At 36.5% G+C, this 20,000-nt stretch overlaps 4 protein-coding genes across 10 annotated transcripts in view; 2 read left to right on the plus strand and 2 right to left on the minus strand.

Annotated features, from left to right (window-relative positions):
• Positions 1–1,652, minus strand: part of dhrs13a.3 (dehydrogenase/reductase (SDR family) member 13a, duplicate 3) — a 1,734-nt gene extending 82 nt beyond the window's left edge. Inside the window, exons 1-5 of the mRNA XM_048160315.1 lie at positions 1,393–1,652; positions 1,160–1,278; positions 949–1,072; positions 548–874; positions 1–467 (exon numbers count right to left, since the gene is read on the minus strand). The exon at positions 1–467 is cut by the window's left edge and continues 82 nt beyond it. Of these exons, the coding sequence (XP_048016272.1) occupies positions 208–467; positions 548–874; positions 949–1,072; positions 1,160–1,278; positions 1,393–1,519 (957 nt within the window). The 5' untranslated portion in view covers positions 1,520–1,652 and the 3' untranslated portion in view covers positions 1–207. The remainder of the gene's footprint in view (positions 468–547; positions 875–948; positions 1,073–1,159; positions 1,279–1,392) is intronic.
• A 2,518-nt stretch (positions 1,653–4,170) lies between these two features.
• cryba1a (crystallin, beta A1a) lies at positions 4,171–12,951 on the minus strand. Of its 6 annotated transcripts, none has more exons than XM_048160320.1 (7): positions 12,817–12,951; positions 12,179–12,355; positions 7,165–7,231; positions 6,937–7,055; positions 6,214–6,355; positions 5,976–6,118; positions 4,171–4,659 (listed from the first exon to the last, which is right to left on the minus strand). In XM_048160320.1, the coding sequence occupies exons 3-7, from the start codon at positions 7,201–7,203 to the stop codon at positions 4,512–4,514; spliced, it is 591 nt and encodes a 196-aa protein (XP_048016277.1). In that variant the 5' UTR covers positions 7,204–7,231; positions 12,179–12,355; positions 12,817–12,951; the 3' UTR covers positions 4,171–4,511. The 6 variants fall into 6 exon arrangements, with proteins under 6 accessions (XP_048016277.1, XP_048016278.1, XP_048016280.1 ...); XM_048160321.1 differs by having other exon boundaries at positions 12,741–12,880; XM_048160323.1 differs by lacking the exon at positions 12,817–12,951 and adding an exon at positions 7,661–8,880 and having other exon boundaries at positions 12,179–12,769.
• On the plus strand, positions 9,169–12,803 carry crybb1l3 (crystallin, beta B1, like 3). The gene is made up of 6 exons (XM_048160316.1): positions 9,169–9,748; positions 9,836–9,954; positions 11,654–11,786; positions 11,884–12,026; positions 12,136–12,324; positions 12,663–12,803. The coding sequence occupies exons 1-5, from the start codon at positions 9,683–9,685 to the stop codon at positions 12,299–12,301; spliced, it is 627 nt and encodes a 208-aa protein (XP_048016273.1). The 5' UTR covers positions 9,169–9,682; the 3' UTR covers positions 12,302–12,324; positions 12,663–12,803.
• Positions 12,952–13,836: 885 nt separating the features above from the next.
• Positions 13,837–20,000, plus strand: part of unc119a (unc-119 homolog a (C. elegans)) — a 12,311-nt gene continuing 6,147 nt past the window's right edge. The window contains exon 1 of one of the 2 annotated variants that reach the window (XM_048160319.1): positions 13,837–13,898. In XM_048160319.1, coding sequence (XP_048016276.1) covers positions 13,883–13,898 — 16 coding nt within the window. In that variant the 5' untranslated portion in view covers positions 13,837–13,882. Of the gene's footprint in view, positions 13,899–14,848; positions 14,982–20,000 lie in introns of those variants that run through there. The other variant, XM_048160318.1, reaches the window with a different exon arrangement.

Here is a 20,000-nt window from a genome sequence, read left to right on the forward strand (position 1 = left end):
TCATGGGGTAATTTTCATTTTAAAGTGAACTAATCCTTTAAATATCAGTGAACCCCTAATTTAAACACACTGCGTTCATTTAAAGCAACAACATATTTTAAAACAATATATACTGAATGCAAAAACAAGCCACCTGTGTACACCTGTGACCGTTATTGGGTTTTTGTGTGTGGAGTTCTATTGTTCCACAAACCTGCGTGAGCTCACTTAGGATAGGCCACACAGCCTCTCGCTCACTTCCCAAAGCTTCCTGGCCAGGGCATCATCCCGTCCGTCAGCGCTAACGTTCTGCAGAGCGCAGGAAGAGAAGTACCGTCCACTCAAAGGCTCAAGTCCCTCCTGCAAAGCACAGTAAAGCGTGGTCTGCGCACCTGCCTCTGGGTCCAGGAAAAACAGCTTGGACATGACCGGGTAAAGCAGCTTCTGCAGCATATTCATATTCCGACCAATCTCAGTGGCTATGACACCTATAAGGACGAGACAATGAATAAAATGTGGGGGAATGATTATACATAATAGGACACAAAAAAAATGAAGGACCACTAACCTGGATGCAGGCAATAGCAGGTGACACTGGTCCCTTCCAAGCGGTTTGCGAGCTCACGAGTAAAGAGCACATTGCAGAGTTTGCTGTGGCAGTAGGCTCTGAGGGTGTCCCAGGACGACTGACCTGTGACCAGATCCTTGTGCGTGTTGAGGAGGTTGAAGTCAACAGAACCCAGCCGATGCAGCAGGGCGGACACGTTGACGACGCGGCTGTGCTCTGCCTGCTTTAGACGATCCAACAGCAACAGCGTCAGCAAAAAGTGGCCCAGGTGGTTGACGCCGAACGCCATGCCAAACCCATCTTCAGTTCTGCCTGATGCGATAAGACCTAGAGAGAAAACCTCACATACTAACATCATGTTCTTGAAATGCTTTCATGCACCAGATTCCCTCTCAAGTTACCTGCGTTGTTAATGAGCAAGTCGAGTCTCGGTTCACTCTTCAGAAAGGTCTCAGCAAAATCTCGCACGGACTTTAAACTGGCCAGGTCCAGATGCATGTACAGTACCTCTGAGTTCCCACTTTCCTGGAGGATATACAGCAAGTTATTTCTTTTAGACTCATCTCAGTGTATTAAGAACTGGGATGAATTGAGGTTAATGGATGGGTCCACCTTTCTTATGTCATAAACTGCAGCTTCAGCTCTCTGTTTGTTTCGGCAGGCGAGGATCACTCGGGCCCCTCTCTTGGCCAGATCCAAGGCTGTGGGTTTGCCAATGCCTGTGTTACTCCCTGCATACACATTATTGATTACTCAAACTTGAGACAACGTGATGATGTAACTACAGTAGATATAAATATGCAAATATGCCATGTATCGTATTAAGAGGTTTAAATGTTACCAACCTGTAACAATTGCTGTTTTTCCCTTTAACGTGATACTGCTCTTAAATCTGGCTCCTTTAAACACGGTGTAATAAAGCAGTATATATACAGCCAGCACACCGGCCAGCACTGACAACAGGACTGACATTATGTCTCGCGTCAGTTAAGGGATGTTACAAACTTCAGGAGAGGACGTGTTTCGCTCCGTTGCTTGCTCCCGACTGTTATCGTGTTTTTAGGTTTTTGTGACGGCCAACGACAGCTTCCGGCTTAAACTTCTGACAAGCGCTGGATGGCGCAATTTCTCTTCGTCAGGGGTGAACCTCAAGAAGAAAAGTCGCACTTTCCCAAGAACAAGAAAATCATAAGAAATTATACTTATAAGCCCGTTTTAGTACCACAAAAATGTCCCATAACTTTACCTGCCATTTGTATTTAAAAAGTACAATTTCCACTGTGAAATGAATGAAATATTTAAAAAAATTAAATATTTAATTGTATTTATTCCTAATCAATATCATGTCATTATATTATCACACACTACCCCTAAAACACCTTTCTCAGACCATAACTACACAAAACCTTATACCAAATATATACACTTTAGGTTAAAAAAAAGACATATTGGTATCTTTAAAAAATAAAATGTACAAATATTAATTTTAAAACAATATATTTAATTAAAAATATACATTTTATAAAGGTATATATATATATATATATATATATATACATATATACACACACACACACACACACACACATACATCCATACATACATTCAAACCAAAATTTATTCAGACACCTTGAACATTTCATTCAATGTTAATTCAATGAATTTCATTCATTAATAGTTTATTCACTATAGTTTAAAAATGGTAATAAAATATGACAAGATCTCAGAGTTAAACTGTGTCAGAAAAAAAATTATCTTAATTATGTCAGATAAACATGGTCAGGTCAAAGTGTCTGAATAATTTTTGGTCCCAAACTTTTATCAATTTTACTGCTATCCTCACTTACATAAATGAACTATAGTGTCCCGCACCCACTAGTAAAAATATATAAAAAATCTCTGAATAATTTTATATATATATATATATATATATATATATATATATATATATATATACACTACCGCTCAAAAGTTTGGGATCGGTAAGATTTTTTGTTTTTAAAAGAAGTTTTGCCTGCTCACCAAGGCTTAATTTATTTAATTAAAAATACAGTAAAAACAGTAATACTATGAAAAATTATTACAATTTAAAATAACTGTTTTCTATTTGAATATATTTTACAAAGAAATTTATTCTCGTGTTGGCAAAGCTGAATTTTCAGCATCATTACTCCAGTCTTCAGTGTCACATGATCCTTCAGAAATCATTCTAATATGATGATTAGATCCTCAAGAAATATTTGTTATTATTTTCAATGTTGAAAACAGTTGTGTACTTTTTATTCAGGATTCCTTGATGAATAGAAAGTTCAAAAGAACAGCATTTATCTGAAATACAAAGCTTTTGTAACATTTTCCGTTCAAAAGTTTGGGGTCAGTAAGAATTTTTATTTTTATTTTTTTGAAAAGAAATTAAAGAAATTAATACTTTTATTCAGCAAGGATGCAAAAGTGACAGTAAAGACATTGATAATGTTACAAAAGATTAGATTTCAAATAAACGCTGTTCTTTTGAACTTTCTATTCATCGAAGAATCCTGAAAAAAAAAATATTGTACACAAATACTTTGTACAATTGTAAACAATAAATGTTTCTTGAGCAGCAAATTGACATATTAGAATGATTTCTGAAGGATCACGTGACACTGAAGACTGGAGTAACGATGCTGAAAATTCAGCTTTGCCATCACAGGAATAAATTACATTTTAAAATATTTTCAAATAGAAAACAGTCATTTTAAATTGTAATAATATTTCACAATATTACTGTTTTTACTGTATTTTTAATAAAGTAAATGCACCATTGGTGAGCAGACGAAACTTCTTTTAAAAACATTAAAAATCTTACCAATCCCAAACTTTTGAGCGGTAGTGTATATATATATATATATATATATATATATATATATATATATTAAAAAGCCAACACAAACAAAACATTTTTTAAAAATGTGAATGTCATAACCTGCTCAACCTGGTCTCAAGCTATTTTTTTTACAGTCTATGGTCTCAACACAGGCTCTGTGTTTTGTAGTTTTTTTTGTTTGTTTGTTTGTTTGTTTCTTGGTAAAAACATATAAATATAGTGTTTGTCACAACCACACAAATTGTAAAGAAACCATTTCAAATTTTTGGAAAATGTTCCTAATTTTAACTAATTTGTAGCAACTTGCTGCTGTATTTAATACGTGTCATATTCAAAATTTAGTTGTTTTGTCAAAAATGTAATGTAAGATTTTTTTCTGATTGTGATGATTCAGTAAATGGAGCTAAAAATATAATTTGAATCCAACATGCAGTTTAAATTCATTCCTTCCTTAAAGTGAATAGATTTGTCAATATCTATCATAAATAGGTTATTTTAGCATGTATTTTGCTATGACAGGCAAGGAAAATCGACATCGTACCCAAACATAGGTGAAAACAACAATAAACTTTTATTTATTCATTTTCAGCTTTGCAGCCTATTTTATCCCTGTACTCACAAGCCATTGGAAATCAACTCTTTTTTAACAATAGTTAAAAAGTAGAATATTTTGGTGCTAATGATAGTTACAATTTGGGCCATTTTACAAAGTTAGTTTCAAACTACACTACATGCATCAAACAAACTCTCACAATGGTTGTTTTTTATGTGTGTACCCTTTATTGATCTCTTTTGCACAGACTGCATCATGACAGTGACGAGAAGCAAAGCTTAAATCACACCACTGTGCCGCTCACAGAATCAGTCTGCTTGAGTTCTTCCTCGGACTCTTTTCTTTCAAATCGATGGCATGCAGAAAGAAGAAAGCGCTGTAAACATTTGCCGAATGCACCAGACGTTCAGCCTGTGCTGGGCTTGCTGGTATCGGAATGAAGGGGTGGAGGTGAGGAAGAGGTGCAGGAAGAGGATGAGGAGGATGAGGAGGAGGAGGAGGAGGAGGAGGTGGGGGAGGGAGGAAGGGAGCTGGGCGAGGTGCCCTCACTGCTGAACCCGGCGGAGGGACTGCACCTGGAAGGTCTGAGCGTGGGAGCCCCACTCCCTGTAGTGTTTGTACTCGCCGCCATGGTGGTCACACTCCATGATGTACTGGTAACCACGGTAGCCGGGGTACTGGTAACAAACCCAGCTACATGCAGTGAGAAAACACATGATAAATGCCTCATTTAATATTCTAAGTATCTCAAATATTGCAAGGTTACAGCCAATGTGCCCTCTAATTTGTTTTTTCTTGCTGGGCAAAACCTCTTTCTAGAGGACGGACAATCCGGCCACCTGAGCAAAAACATGGCAGATCTGTACAGTGTACGGAAATTTTGATAGACTTTTCCTCCTTATTGTGACGTATCTCCTAGTGAAGCAGTTTCTTGAACAACAAAAAAATGTAGGGCGGGACGTGAATTTGTCCATGGGGAACTGCTTGGATCGTTGGATGGTTGTGGTTTGCTATTGGTCAATCTCATGTGAGTGACAGGTTGTCCCGCCTTCATGCCAGTAAACACATCATCAGAGAAGAGAGGAGATGTCGATGCAAGTGGGAAGGGAAAGTTATTTTGATTTAAGATTACGAGGACACATTAATTAAAAAAAAAAAAAAAAGATTTTTGCATGGATAAATCATTTATAATAAATACTGCAATATTCCATAAAATATAAGAATTGTCAATTTTTGATTTCATGGTGGCTTTAAAGTGCTATTTGTATTTATTTGACCTCTGATGTAACCTTGTGAAAAATAAATCATATTTTTGAAAACAAGCCGTTAATTTAGAAAATATGAAGCACATTTTACGGTTATCTGAGAAAACTTTTTTTTTTTTTTTTTTTTTACAGTTTTGTGTTAACTGTGCCACACTGCAAAAAATGCTGTTCTTATTTAGAATTTTTGTCTTGTTTCAAGTCCAAATATTTTAAAATTCTTAGATCAAGAAGAATTTTCTTGACAAGTAAAAATTATTTCCTTGTTTTTAGGAAAAATAAATCAAAATTAAGTCAGTTTTTCCTTAAAACAAGCAAAATAATCTGCCAATGGGGTAAGCAAAATAATCTTAATCCAAACTGAAAACAAGTTTATATATCTTATTTTTGGTTTGAAATAAGATTATTTTGCTTACCCCATTGGCAGATTATTTTGCTTGTTTAAAGGAAAAACTCACTTATTTTTCCTAAAAACAAGGAAATAATTTTTACTTGTCAAGAAAATGCTTCTTGATTTAAGAACTTTAAGATATTTTGACTAGAAACAAGACAAAAACTCTAAGTAAGAACAGCATTTTTTGCAGTGCATTCTTTGAAATATTTTTAAAAAGCTTTCTGTGCGGCATTTTGTTTCTTCTGCACAGGTGCAACATCAGAAGTGGATGGACATGTGCATCTTGGAGGGAACATTGGTTACAGCACCAGAAGCTGATGCCGTATAGAGAGAGAGACAAGTATGGTACTCACGCCCCACTTTGCACCTGCATTGATCCGATCTCATTGGAGGGCCAGCCCATGGCCTGGAGAGAGGGGTAGTCGTCACTTATCTCCCACTGGTGTCCGATAAAGTTCTCTCGCTCAAAGACGGTAATCTTTGACTCCTTGTGGTTCTGCGCAGATCATAACAGTGGAAGAGATTGTATTTCATTTGGAGACATGGTTAAACCATTTCGCCACTGATTAGTTGATACGGTTTCAAACTCACAGCAGAGCAGATTGGCCGGAAGGATACTAGCCTCTCGATGTGGTAGGCATTGCTGCCGCTCCAAGACTCCCAGCGAGGGTAGTCGCCTCTCTCCAAGATGAACTGCTGCCCACAAAAGCTGGAGTGTTCGAAGCCCACCCAGCTGTTCAAACAGACACAAAAATATTAAGCAGCACAACTGTTTTCAGCATTGATAATGATAATGATTTCTGAAGGACCATGACAATGAAGAGTGGAATAATGAAAATTCAGCTTTGCCATCACAGGAATAAATTACACTTTAAAATATATTCAAATAGAAGACAGTTATTATATATATATATATATATATATATATATATATATATATATATATATATATATATATATATATAGTGTGTGTGTAATAATATTTCACAATATTACAGTTTTTACTGTACATTTGATCAAATAATGCAGCCATGGTGAGCATATGAGATCTTATCGACCCCAAACTTTGAATGGAAGAGTAAAAATTATAGATTAGATTAATATTACTTTATATTATACAAAAATAATATTCTATTTTATACAATTACATATAATTTACATACACATTATTATTAATATTCTTTCAAATATATCGTTTTTAAAATGCAAATACTTTTTTTATATAGGGGTTAAGCCAAAGTACTTCTAATTAGCATGATACAACAGCTGAAGTATGGTCTCATTTAGATGTATGTTTGTGAATACACGACTTACGCTCCACACTCCACTTTCAGAGAGCGGACAGTGTCCATGCCACATTCCATTATATTTTGACAGGCTGAGGTGAACTCCATGCGCTTGCCTTGGAAGTTCTCTTGGTCATAGACTGTGAGCTACACATTTTGACAGAGACAAAAGAGATGAGATTCATATCATTCTATATCATCACCATTGATCTATTGCGAACCAGGATTATTTCATAAGCATCAAGTGTTTACTTGCCTTCCATGGCCCCATTGGCATGGGATTAGTCAGAGCCATCCTTGAAGATATTTCAATGCTGATAGACCTGAACAACACAGATATGCACAAAAAAAAAAAAAAAAAAAAAATGCATGGGTTCTATATAATTTATGGCTACTCTACAAATTAGCCTAGGGATAAAGAACAAGATATGGCAGCCAAATGTCTTTGTTCCAACAAGTTCGACCTAACAAAATACACACACCGATTCTCTTTACTGATTTAGAAGATATCGTCCAAACATAACAGAATAAAACCACAGCTTACAGAAATTTACATTTCATGAAATGGCCATATATAAAATGCTGATGCATATTTTGTTAAAGACACCCACATATATGCTTGCTATGTTTTGTTTTGGGTTTCAATTGTGTATATGTGCGCCCCTCCCATAGAGTACTGCAGATCAGCAAAGCACACTAAAAGATGACTGCAGCGGCTGAAAGAACTAACATGAAGGGCTTACCTGACCTACCCAACAAATAGCTGCAAGCACTCAGGAGTTCCACACAACGGTCTCCAGACCTCCAACTAAGGGCTCTATTTATATGTATCATGACAGAAAGGGAAGATTGGCCACAGGGCAGGCAGGAGTCAGCACTTTGCCTCAGGCCTCATTGTTTTGGACTGAGCCTTTGGCTTTACCCAGCTCACAATGCCATCTGCCGTAGCCAGGGAGGCATCGTGCCTACTGGCATCTGCCAACGGAGTGGATGCCAGGCACTGTGATTCCATGCATGCTTTTACATATGACCGGAGTGTACGGCAAAGCACACATGCTTGCAGAAACACAAGCAAGCTGTTTCGACTTGAGATCGTTCCAGCAAAAACAGCACAAAGATTCACCGAAGGTTTTTTTTTTTTTCCAAGCAAAAAATGCTTGGTGCAAGCTTTGCAACAACTTTTAGGTATCCTTAAATATTAAAAACGAAAAATTATCTATCATTAAAAGTCAATTTTTATGCTGCACTGAGACCCTTCCGCTCTCCTCTCAGCGTGGTGGCAGCTACAGAATGTTTCAACAACCCACTTCCACCTGCCTTTACATACTCGCCCACATACAGACGCTCTGCCTCACATATGCATACACACGCAACAGGCCCTTACAAGCACATCCATTCAACATCCATGTCCTGCCCACTCCTTTGACTTTATGCAAAGCAGGCTGCATGGCTGGGGCCCGGTGTCGCTCTAAGAGGTGCATGACTAAGTAAAATGAAGTGTGTGAATTATGGCATTCAAGTAAATAAGAAGATTGATTCATAATTTTGCAGGTTTTTGGGTAAGTTTCAATGTGGTTCTACAAAGAGATGTATTTTTGATTTGTTGATAGTCGTAGGTATGTGATTGTGTGAATAATTAAATGCATCACTATTTATGTTTTGTGTAATACTAAATCAGGAAATTTAGAGTACTGAAATGCACAACTTTTACTTCAAACTTAAGCTCCAAAATCCTTGACAACATAAAATATAACTGTAACCACCCAGAAAACTGCTGAAGCTTCACACAACGGCAACAAGTCCTCTTTCTCTCAATGGTGAGGTCTGTGGCCAGTCTACTGAGGTCAGCACATTGCTAGCCATGCTGTAGAGAGTGAATGAGTGTGTGAGAGAGAGAGCATTGAAGAGATAGGGGCCGTTGAGTGCCATGCTTTTTGCTGATGGAGGTAGACATCAGACATCCAGCCGTAGCCTGGAACAAAGCAATGAGCAGAGTCAGCAGGGTCACATAGATAAGCCTCCACTCCAAACCCCTCCAAAAGGCCATCACTTTTATCCAATAGCCTGGTCTCATTCTGCTCCAGAAGTACTGCTGGCATATATATATATGTATATACAACCCATTCGAAGCCTGAAGCCCTTGTACATTTGGCCTTAGCATCTTTTCCTCCGCCAGCACTCTTTTTACATTCCATTCCTCTGACTGCAAAAGTTTTGGTGAGATCTGATTGGTCATTTCAATCATTTCAGAATGGCCACCCTTTAAATAAGCTTGTTATGATTGGGGAATGTATATATATAAAGATTCAGATGTTCTTGACTGATTTGAGTGTAGAAAATTATTAGATAGAATGATTAGATAGACTTTTCAGACGGCTGCTGAAAAGTGCTATCACAGAAATAAATAAGATTTTAAAAAGAATTAAAAAGAAAACATCCATTTGAAATTGTAATAACAGTCCAAAGTATTATGGTTTTTAGAGTATTTTTGATCAAATTCAAGAAGAATCCCATTTAGTGATTTCAGAGTGGCTGCCTTTTAAATATGCTTGTTGTAATTTAGGGAATGTAAAGATAAATACACAGATTTATATTATTGCTTTATATCAAAGACCATTAAAAAAATGTCATGACTGATTTTCAAAATGGTTTCTCTGCACATGTGTTCTGATAAATAGCAAGGAGGAAATGACTGTAAGATTACAGAATTAATCTTGATTCAGTTTTTCATTTAAGCTCAACTTCTTTCTGTTCCATCGTTTGCAGCTTCAGCCATGTCACACACTGCTGTACAAGGAAGTATGGGGAGTCGCTATGCCACAGGAATGAGCTCGCAAAGAGTATGTCAAACCTGTCCCATTACACATATTTTGTAGAAGAAGTACTCATTGAATTATTTGCGTTTACTGTGTGATCTCTCTGGTCAGATATATCTGTTTGAGTACGAGAATTTCCAAGGGCGCATGATGGAGCTGAGCGGAGAGTGCCGTAACGTTTGTGACAAAGGGCTAAACCGTGTGGGCTCCATCAGAGTGGAGTGTGGGCCGTAAGTACTCATCTCACAAAACAAATGCATAATATGATTTGTCCCTTTTTTTTCTTTTTTTGTTAAAGAAACTAATACTTTAATTGAGCAAGGACAAATAACCAGTGACTTCATGAAAGACATGTATCACAGTTTCCGCAAAAATATTAAGCAAGACAACTGTTTTCAACATTAATAATAAGAAGAAATGTTTCCATATCACCATATTAGAATGATTTCTCAGGGTCATGTGACAATGGAGGCTGAAACAATGTATTTTAAACTGTAATAATACACCGATCGGGGATAACATTGTAACATCGTGTTGGTCCCCCTTTTGCTGCCAAAAAAGCCCTGACCCGTCGAGGCATGGACTCCACTAGACCCCTGAAGGTGTGCTGTGGTATCTGACACCAAGATGTTAGCAGCAGATCCTTTGAGTTCTGTAAGTTGTGAGGTGGAGCCTCCATGGATCGGACTTGTTTGTTCAGCACATCCCACAGATGCTCGATTGGATTGAGATCTGGGGAATTTGGAGGCCAAGTCAACACCTCAAACTCATTGTTGTGCTCCTCAAACCATTCCTGAACCATTTTTGCTTTGTGGCAGGGTGCATTATCCTGCTGAAAGAGGCCACAGCCACCAGGGAATACCATTTCTATGAAAGGGTGTACATGGTCTGCAACAATGCTTAGGTAGGCAGTACGTATCAAAGTAACATCCACATGGATGGCAGGACCCAATGTTTCCCAGCAAAACATTGCCCAAAACATCACACTGCCTCCGCCAGATTGCCTTCTTCCCATTCACCCGGCCATCCACGTGATGTAAAAGAAAACGTGATTCGTCAGACCAGGTCACCTTCTTCCATTGCTTCGTGGGTCCAGTTCTGATGCTCATGTGCCCACTGTTGGCGCTTTCAGCGGTGGACAGGGGTCAGCATGGGCACCCTGACTGGTCTGCAGCTATGCAGCCCCATACGCAACAAACTGCGATGCACTGTGTATTCTCACACCTTTCTATCAGAACCAGCTTTAACTTCTTCAGCAATGTGAGCTACAGTAGCTCGTCTGTTGGATCGGACCACACGGGCCAGCCTTCGCTCCCCACGTGCATCAATGAGCCTTGGCCGCCCATGACCCTGTCGCCGGTTCACCACTGTTCCTTCCTTGGACCACTTTTGATAGATACTGACCACTGCAGACTGGGAACACCCCACAAGAGCTGCAGATTTGGAGATGTTCTGACCCAGTCGTCTAGCCATCACAATTTGGCCCTTGTCAAACTTACTCAAATCCTTACGCTTGCCCATTTTTCCTGCTTCTAACACATCAACTTTGAGGACAAAATGTTCACTTGCTGCCTAATATATCCCACTCACTAACAAGTGCCGTGATGAAGAGATAATCAGTGTTATTCACTTCACCTGTCAGTGGACATAATGTTATGCTTGATCTGTGTATTTCACAATATTACTATTTTTACTGTATTTTTTAATCAAATAAATGCAGCCTTGGTTAGCTTAAGAGACTTCTTTCAAAAACTTTCTTTCATCCTGAATTCATATTTTCAGAATTATATGAAAATGTACAATTTATTTCCATACTACTTTTGAAATGTTTCTTATCGGTTAACTTAAAAGGAAATTAAGGGAAAATTGGCACTGTTAATCATAAAACAGACCAAACAGACCAAATGTTTGCCCTCCTCTGTCTTGCAGATGGGTAGGTTTTGAGCAACAGGATATGACTGGTGAGATGTTCATGCTGGAGAGGGGCGAATACCCTCGCTGGGACACTTGGTCCAACAGCTACCGATGTGATCGCCTCATGTCCGTGCGGCCCGTCAGAATGGTGGGTGAACATTATAACAGTTCATTTCCCATTTTATCACTATCCATATCCAATTAATAATATAAGAAACATAGAAACTGTTTCTTTCTCCATGTAGGACCCACAGGATCATAACATCTGTCTGTATGAGTGCATGAACTTTGATGGTCGTAAGATGGAGGTTTCTGATGAGGACATCCCAAGTTTGTGGTGCTACGGCTTCCAGGACAGAGTCGCCAGCATTCAAGTAAATGGTGGAACGTAAGTGGTTTACCATCTCTTAAATGTACTATTACAAACGATGAAGATTATCTAGGCATTTGAAGTCATCTCATGAATTACCTTATGCTATGTTTGTTTCCTTCTGTAGGTGGGTTGGATACCAGTACCCTGGCTACCGTGGATATCAGTACCTGTTTGAATTTGGATCCTATAAACACTGGAACGAATGGGGTGCCAGTCATCCCCAGATCCAGTCTGTGCGCAGAGTGAGGGACATGCAGACGCATCACAGAGGCTGCTTCGAGATGGCATAAGGAATGATACGTGGCATGGACAGGTGGATACAACAAGGCCCTGCAGGGAAAACTCTGTGGAATGTAAAAAAAAAAATCATAATCAAAAGAGTTTCTCGGAACAGACGTTACCAATAGGAGAAGAAAGAAAATAGATAATAGATTATCTAAAGAAAATAGATAAAACTATTTTATGTCCCAATTTTAGTGCTTGTTTAATCATTCATCAGTTTTGTTTGATAGTTTTGCATCATTATATGTTTCTTTGCTTTACCTAAACTTTCTATCTCTCTGCTTTTATTACTTTATATAAGAATATCTACCATATGAACATCCACAAAGTACCTACAGTAAAGCTAATCTGAATCAATTTCTCATTTAGCTGCAAAACCCTGCCAGGAATATTCATTGAACCAGAAGGAGGTGCAATTCAGCACTTCAGCACTTCAGCATGCTCAACCTTCTCCTGCTTCATCACACCACATCTTCTAGAACCTAGATGTTCAGCTGGTATTGTGACGAACAGAGTTCTCAACCTGGCAGGCCGGATGGGAGGAGAGAACAGAAGTTTCCTCTTCTCTCTCCAGGAACAGATTTTAGACCTCCTTTATTTACAAAATAGCCTAGAGGAGATCACTTTATCTTTCTCAGGGATGCTGGCATCTAAAAACACATTTCCTAGAAAATACAAAAATAAAAGATTTTAAAGCACAATTATTGTACAATGTCCTCAATTCATTATTTAATTATTCATGTAATTCACAATGCATAATAAATGAGGAAAAATGATATGCATGCTATTTGAAAGTGCTATCTGAACCATGGCAAAATATACAACTTGTTACCAGTAGAAAATATAATACGATTTTTACGTACATACACATATATATATATATGAAGACTTCAGATGGAAAAGCCTCTAAGTGCCGTCTGAAATTTTCATCTAAAATGAGCATTTTTATCAAGCTTGTATGTTTAGGTTAAGTAATTTCACTTTAATGGCAATTAATAGGTCCTTTTCATTACCATTAAAGTGAAATAACTGAACATAAACAAGTTTGATAAAAATGCTCATTTTATAAGAAAATGTCAGATGGCACTTAGAGGCTTTTCCATCTGAAGTCTTCATATATATATATATATATATATATATATATATATATATATATATATATATATATATATGGGTCAATGATGTGATGGGTAATTTGTTTGTCCAAAGGCCTTAATAATAATAAAAAACAAAGATATTACATCATGTATGGTAGTACATCTAGATCTCTTTTATTGAATCCAAAAGGTTTTAATTATATTTTGCTACATATAAAGGTATTTTAAAGATTTTGAAGTGTCAAAAGGTCATTCAGTTTAACTGTCCAAAGGCCAATACAGCCATTTCATTTGGCATGATTTTATAACATCTTCAACATAGTGCAAATTGGTTTTAAAATTATGTGTAGAAGTTGTTGCTTTGTTGTGAGAAAGAATGTCCGAAAAAATCAATTTCGTTGATGTCATTCGGTGTAACCAATATAAAGGAGCTGTTTTGGATCAAATCATGCGGTCAATATCATGTGACATCAGACACCTGCAAAGGACCACATGGTCATGAAGCAAAGTAACTAAACTCTCTTTTAACTATTTGAAAAATTCATGTTTTCACTTGCTCATACGCATGTCCCGAAACTTCAGGTAATTCGGTGACATGGAACATGGAAAATGTTGTAATATTTTAAAAACTTGTACTAAATATAAAATGTTTGATTGTCCTTTTGTTAGGTAGCTAGATATCAGCCTGTTAGCACTGTTTGAAAATATCGTCATTCGGTATAACCAAAAGTGTCATTCGGTAAAACTGAAATTTTGGTTAAACCGAATGACTTTTTTGGTGAAAAATGTTGTCTATCTTGTAAAAAATGACAAAAGCAGTGTTAACTTATTATAAAAACCACATAATCTCATTGTTAACTCTTAACAAAACTTCAACATTATATCTCCATTATGTTTTTTTACACTTTTAAAAACCTTATTTGTCAATGACCCATATACATAGGCTACATATAGCCTATATCATTTAGTAGGCAATAGGAATAAATGCAAAAAAAAAAAAGAAAAGCTTTTTGAAGGTTTTCCTCCAAGACAAGAGAAATAAATGCAAGTTGTGTCCATATAGAGCATAACAAGTCTGATCAATATGAGACAGCAGATATTTACTTTTAAAAAGAAGCGACTTGAGTGAACCGTCAGCCCACTTCCTTCCGCACCAAGTTAATACAGCTCATCTCTCTCGGGGCTTGCTCGATTACATGAAGTGGTTGCACTAATACCTTCAGCAGCAGGCAGACATGCAGATTACAGAGCGAGAGTCCCTCGCCTTAGGAAAGGAGTAAAATAACACAACATCTTTAGAAGACTGACTGGCTGGGGGAGGTGAATGCGCTATTCTTGTATCAGTAAAGAGCCTGCGTTAAATAACCAGGACGCATAACACAGCAGAGGTGAGGCAAACAAACGGCCCTTGCCAGAAAGGTTGGGTGCAAAGACTGCAACTCGTGCACGAACAGCAGCATCTTATCGCATTTAGACATGAAAGTGAAGCAAGGCTGCGACGCGGGTGTCCTGTGTACGACTGAAGAAGATTTGCTCAAAAACACAGAAATAACGCCGGATGATGTACTCGGGCTGCAGAAGATCACAAACAGTAAGTCAATAGCCTAATATCATGCCGCTCTCAAACAGGAAGCTTCCGAAAACAATCGCACGCTGACGTGCTGCTCTGTTAGCTCACACTGTTGCACATATTTTACTAGTGCGAAATGGCATGCTTGTCGTTTTTTGTGCAGTCTCGCGCCGTGACATTCTAGTGCGAAACTTCATTAAGAATGGACCGTCTTCGTTTAAAATGTGACGTCGATGTAATGTTTTCATTGCACGGTCCTCATTTTTGGTCGAAAGAACCCAGTGATATGGTTCAGTCGCCTCCTTCTTGGTAAATAAACACTGTGGATATTTCCATGTAGCCTACTGCTTTTTTTTACAAAAAAAAAAAAAATACTTTAACTGAACAATTTCATGACGTTTTAACGATTCACGTCGATGTGGACTAAAACACTCGACCGTTCATCAGAGCTGCCGCTGTGACACCGCGAGAGAGTCGAAACACACAGCGTTAGTAGACCAATTATCGAACGAACGACTCTTTTGAGCCGGTTCTTTTTAGTGAATCAAAAACACTTATGCCACTTGCAGGTATTTAAAAAAATGACTCGTGAGATGTAAATCGTGTAGTTACACATTTGAATGTTTATTGGAATCAGTATTTCATATAAATAAAATAAGTAGTCATAGTTGTTTGTTTAGCATGTAGGCTATGGCTATTAAATATTCACCTCTAAAAAGTCACCTCTAAATATTCACCTCTAAAAAGTCTGAGTGATCTTTCTAGAATCTGAAAAAGATATTTTAGGATTAGAGGATGATTTGCATCCATTATTCACTTCTAATGAATGTTTACATGTCCATGTAAGATTAAGCAAGTTATTACTTGCTGAACTCATACTTAATCATACAGCAAGGGGAGGTTTATTTAAAACAGGCTTCAGCGTTTATACTTTAATTACTGTATATAGGACAATCCGTGTATCTTTATGCCACTCGCATATAAATGCACAGCAGAATTCTTTAATTTTTTTCTGAAGCAGCATGCATGAAAGAGCATGTTTTGTGTGAGTATCACATACTTAAACAGGTGGCGGGGTTATTATAGTTAACAAAAACCATAAAAAACGTGTACTTACACATTTGAATGTTTATTAGAATCAGTATTTCATATAAATAAATAAATAAACAAAATAAGTAATCATAGTTGTTTGTTTAGCATGTAGGCTATGGCTATTAAATGTCACCTCTAAAAAGTCTGTGAGTGATCTTTCTAGAATCTGAAAAAGATATTTTATGATTAGAGGATGATTTGCATCCATTATTCACTGCTAATGAATGTTTACATGCATGTAAGATTAAGCAAGTTATTACTTGCTGAACTCATACTTAATCATACAGCAAGGGGAGGTTTATTTAAAACAGGCTTCAACGTTTATACTTTAATTACTGTATATAGGCCAATGCGTGTATCTTTGTGCCACTCACATATAAATGCACAGCAGAATTCTTTAATTTTTTTTTTAAGCAGCATGCATGAAAGAGCATGTTTTGTGTATACTTAAACAGGTGGCAGGGTTATTATAGTTAACAAAAACCATAAAAAAACAAATGTTACTTGAAATACAATAAACGTTGTTAACTGAAATAAAGTACTTTATTTCAGCTAGTTGCCAAGTCCAAATTTCTCATTTTCATTTAGTTTAACTCGATGTACTAAAATTACCAAAACTAAAACAGAAATTATAGATAAATTCATAGACATTTTTTAAACTAATTAAAAGTTTGACTTAAATTAAAAGGAAATATATAAAATTCAAAATATTAATAAAAACTATAATAGTTTTTCAATAATAAAATAACACTGACAGGTGGTTAATGATACAGATTTCAATGAAATGAAGAACCATGCATGCATTAAATGAGTAAACATAATCAGATCAGTGTGATGATGATTGAAGATCAAACATACTGCACAGTGTTAACATTTGATATGACTAATAATCCTCTGATCCAATTTAAAAAGGAAGTCAAATGCAGATGCTGAACTTTAATTCGGCAGGATGACTCAATATTACTTGCGAGCTGGTGTTTTGACAAATTTTGATGATGTCTTGCTTGTTGATCCTGCATGCAATTCATTATATCTGTCTCTAAAACAAATATACTTGATCTAAGACCAGATCTGTGGAATGCAAATGCTTAGTTACTACTGAATCCAGATCTTCTGAATGGCAACAGTTTTACAAAGCAGACTGACTGAAACACATTTGCATTACTGTTACCCTTCTCACATGACTTCTTACAGTCCATAAAGAATATTTCACTTTGAAATAATAGCTACACTGTCTCACGTTTGCCACCACTTCTTGTTGAGTCATTAGTTTTGAAATGCGAGTGGTTTGTGGCTGAAAATCAACAATGTATTCTTATCCTCTGAGCTGTGAATTAAAACATCTCTTTGAATAAATATATTTACATATGCATAGAAGAAATGCCTGAGAGAAGTGCTAAGACCACATTTAGATGCCACTCTTCTTCTAAATGGAAAAAATCTGGTGTCTGGCTAATCACTTGGATTAACGCTCTGAAAATAGAAGCTGCTCTTGTTTAAGGATACAGGCTGCTATCCTAAGGAAGGTGGACATCCGAATACATGCTTGCTTTGGATTTATTATTATTTACAAATTGCATTTTTGTCCTCTTTATCATGTTACTGTTCTAAACAAGAACACAGAGTATGTTTATGGATGAAGTGATAAATACTATAAATATAAGTTATGTTAAGTCTTACAGTTTCATTAGGGAAGTGGATTGGCTTTTTAGCAAATGGTTACATGACATCCTCCTATAATCTTTTGATTAACTGCTCAATTTGGCACTTGAAGTGTTTCGAAGCATTACTTCATAAAGAATGAATTATGGTGTTTAGATACGCACATTATGCCTCATAAATCTAAATGAACTTGTGTGGTCTTGTAAATGCCGTTCATAATCTGTGTTTGTTATACAAAGCAGTTCCTTTTGTTTACTTTAAAAAAACAGATGGTAGTTATTCTGGATTGGTATCAGAAGATATGTTGCTAGGTGACAGCATTAGAAGCAGTGAAGTGCGGCGCCTTGGTGGTTTGGAAAGCTACACTGACACTTGACTGCCACATAGCTTTTTTCTGTCTTAATTAATCGCACATTTGACTTTTTGTCAGATAATCACACAAATATCGCTTAATATGAATGATCAACCTGACTACATTAGGTTACACAAGAAAAGGTCATCTTTAAGGATCAGAGAGAAACAACTCACACAATTGCACTTCTCACTTTTTTATAGTTCACAAATAAAAAAGCAGATGCACACCAGAAGCTTTATATCTCTATATAAAAATCTAAAAATAATTGAGTGTACTTATGATGTCTCCACCATGAAAATGGGGTTATGCAACTAGATAACAGTATTTTATATTATAGTATATTAGTCTTGTTCTAGTCCAATGATGGTGAAAATAGGCACAAAGGATGAAATGGTAGCGTATTTATTAAAATAAGCAAACTCAACAAAACAGTTAGTCATGCACAAACACCAGACCCTGAACTGAAAGAACTGGAGGGCTTAAATAGTCAAAATAACAAACTCAATACAAACAGGTGTGATCTAATTAATCAATAACATAGGAAACAAGTTAGTGGTGGGAAACTGAGAACAAAGAAAAACTAACTAGATAACTAAGGGTACGTTTACACGCCGACGATGTACTAAAAACAGAAAAGTTTTTTCCTTGGCATTTTTCGCATACAGACGACGCCATTGACCAAAAAAATTCCCATTCACACTAGGGCTGCAACGATTATTCGCGATTAATCGTTTGCGAAATAAAAGTCTGTTTACACGTAATATATATATGTGTGTGTTCTGTGTATAATAATTATGTATATATACATACACACACATTCATGTATATATTTCATGCCAGGCCAGTAGTTGGCGATGTCACTTTGTAAAGAAACACTACGCACCTATAGACTGAACACATAATACGCATGTGCATGAAAAAGTGCACGTGTTGTTGTAGTTCACAAGGAGACGATAAAGTATCATTTTCAAAAACTTGCACTTTGAAACTAGTTTTTAAAAGTTTGCGTTTTCAGGCCCCCAAAATGGCATTGTTGTGTAAATGAACAGCCAAAACCGATAAAAAGTTTTACGTTTTTAGTTGAAAACGGTGTCATGTAAACGGCCCCTAAGACAGGCAAAACTGGAAATGAACACAATGAAAATGAAACAAAACTGAGCATTATTATATTATATTATATTATATTATATTATATTAAAAATGTACATTCTGAATCTCAATATAAAAAGCTACAAATAATTGATTACACTTACGTTGCCTCTGTCATGAAAATGGAGTTATAAAAACTAACTAGACAACAGTTTTTTATATATCTTTATTTATTTGTTTGTTAATTTATTTTACCTTAATATTAAAAATAATGTTTTTATGTCTCTCATTATTTATTTTGGTACATAAAAATCACTAAATAAAGTGATTTTGATGTACACTTCTAAAAATACACACTATGCGCTATCTCTCTCCCTCCCTTCACTTCTCAATTATCCAGACTATTTGTATTTTAGCACTCACACTCACACAAAGTAGTGTTACCTCACATAGATTGGTCGCACTGTGTGCCAATTCACGAGGTAAAGTAAACAGAGCAAAACATTTCCATGAACAAGTTCACTGTGTTGTAAAAGTGTTGATATGCCAGTCATGTTTTGTGGTATTGGCAAGTGCATTAAAACACAGGAAAATATGCAAGGTATCTGTTTCTTGTCTATTCAAGTTTCAGTGTTCTACTCTGAATTGGCTCTCGTGCTCAGAGAATGTGTCAATAACCGCAGGACATATTTGAAAACTAACAATTTAAGAAGGTTTTTTGTGAATGATTTATGCTTGATTGTTTAAAGTGTCACTTATAATTTTCATCACCAAATATGTGATTTATGACAGTTTTGAGGCACACTGCCACTGTTTTCTTGCCTTTATATAAAGTGGTTAAT

Source organism: Megalobrama amblycephala, linkage group LG16 (assembly GCF_018812025.1).
Source record: "Megalobrama amblycephala isolate DHTTF-2021 linkage group LG16, ASM1881202v1, whole genome shotgun sequence".
Lineage (NCBI taxonomy): Eukaryota > Metazoa > Chordata > Actinopteri > Cypriniformes > Xenocyprididae > Megalobrama > Megalobrama amblycephala.

Bases quoted from the DNA above. Each gene is read 5' to 3' on its own strand.
- cryba1a (XM_048160320.1), bottom strand. From the start codon at position 7,203: ATGGCTCTGACTAATCCCATGCCAATGGGGCCATGGAAG. The intron at 7,056-7,164 runs GCAAGTAAACAC...CAAAATGTGTAG, and splicing joins TGCCAATGGGGCCATGGAAG to CTCACAGTCTATGACCAAGA. The intron at 4,660-5,975 runs GTGAGTACCATA...CACTGCATGTAG, and splicing joins ATGCAGGTGCAAAGTGGGGC to CTGGGTTTGTTACCAGTACC.
- crybb1l3 (XM_048160316.1), top strand. From the start codon at position 9,683: ATGTCACACACTGCTGTACAAGGAAGTATGGGGAGTCGCTATGCCACA. The intron at 9,749-9,835 runs GTATGTCAAACC...CTCTCTGGTCAG, and splicing joins CAGGAATGAGCTCGCAAAGA to ATATATCTGTTTGAGTACGA. The intron at 9,955-11,653 runs GTAAGTACTCAT...TCTGTCTTGCAG, and splicing joins ATCAGAGTGGAGTGTGGGCC to ATGGGTAGGTTTTGAGCAAC.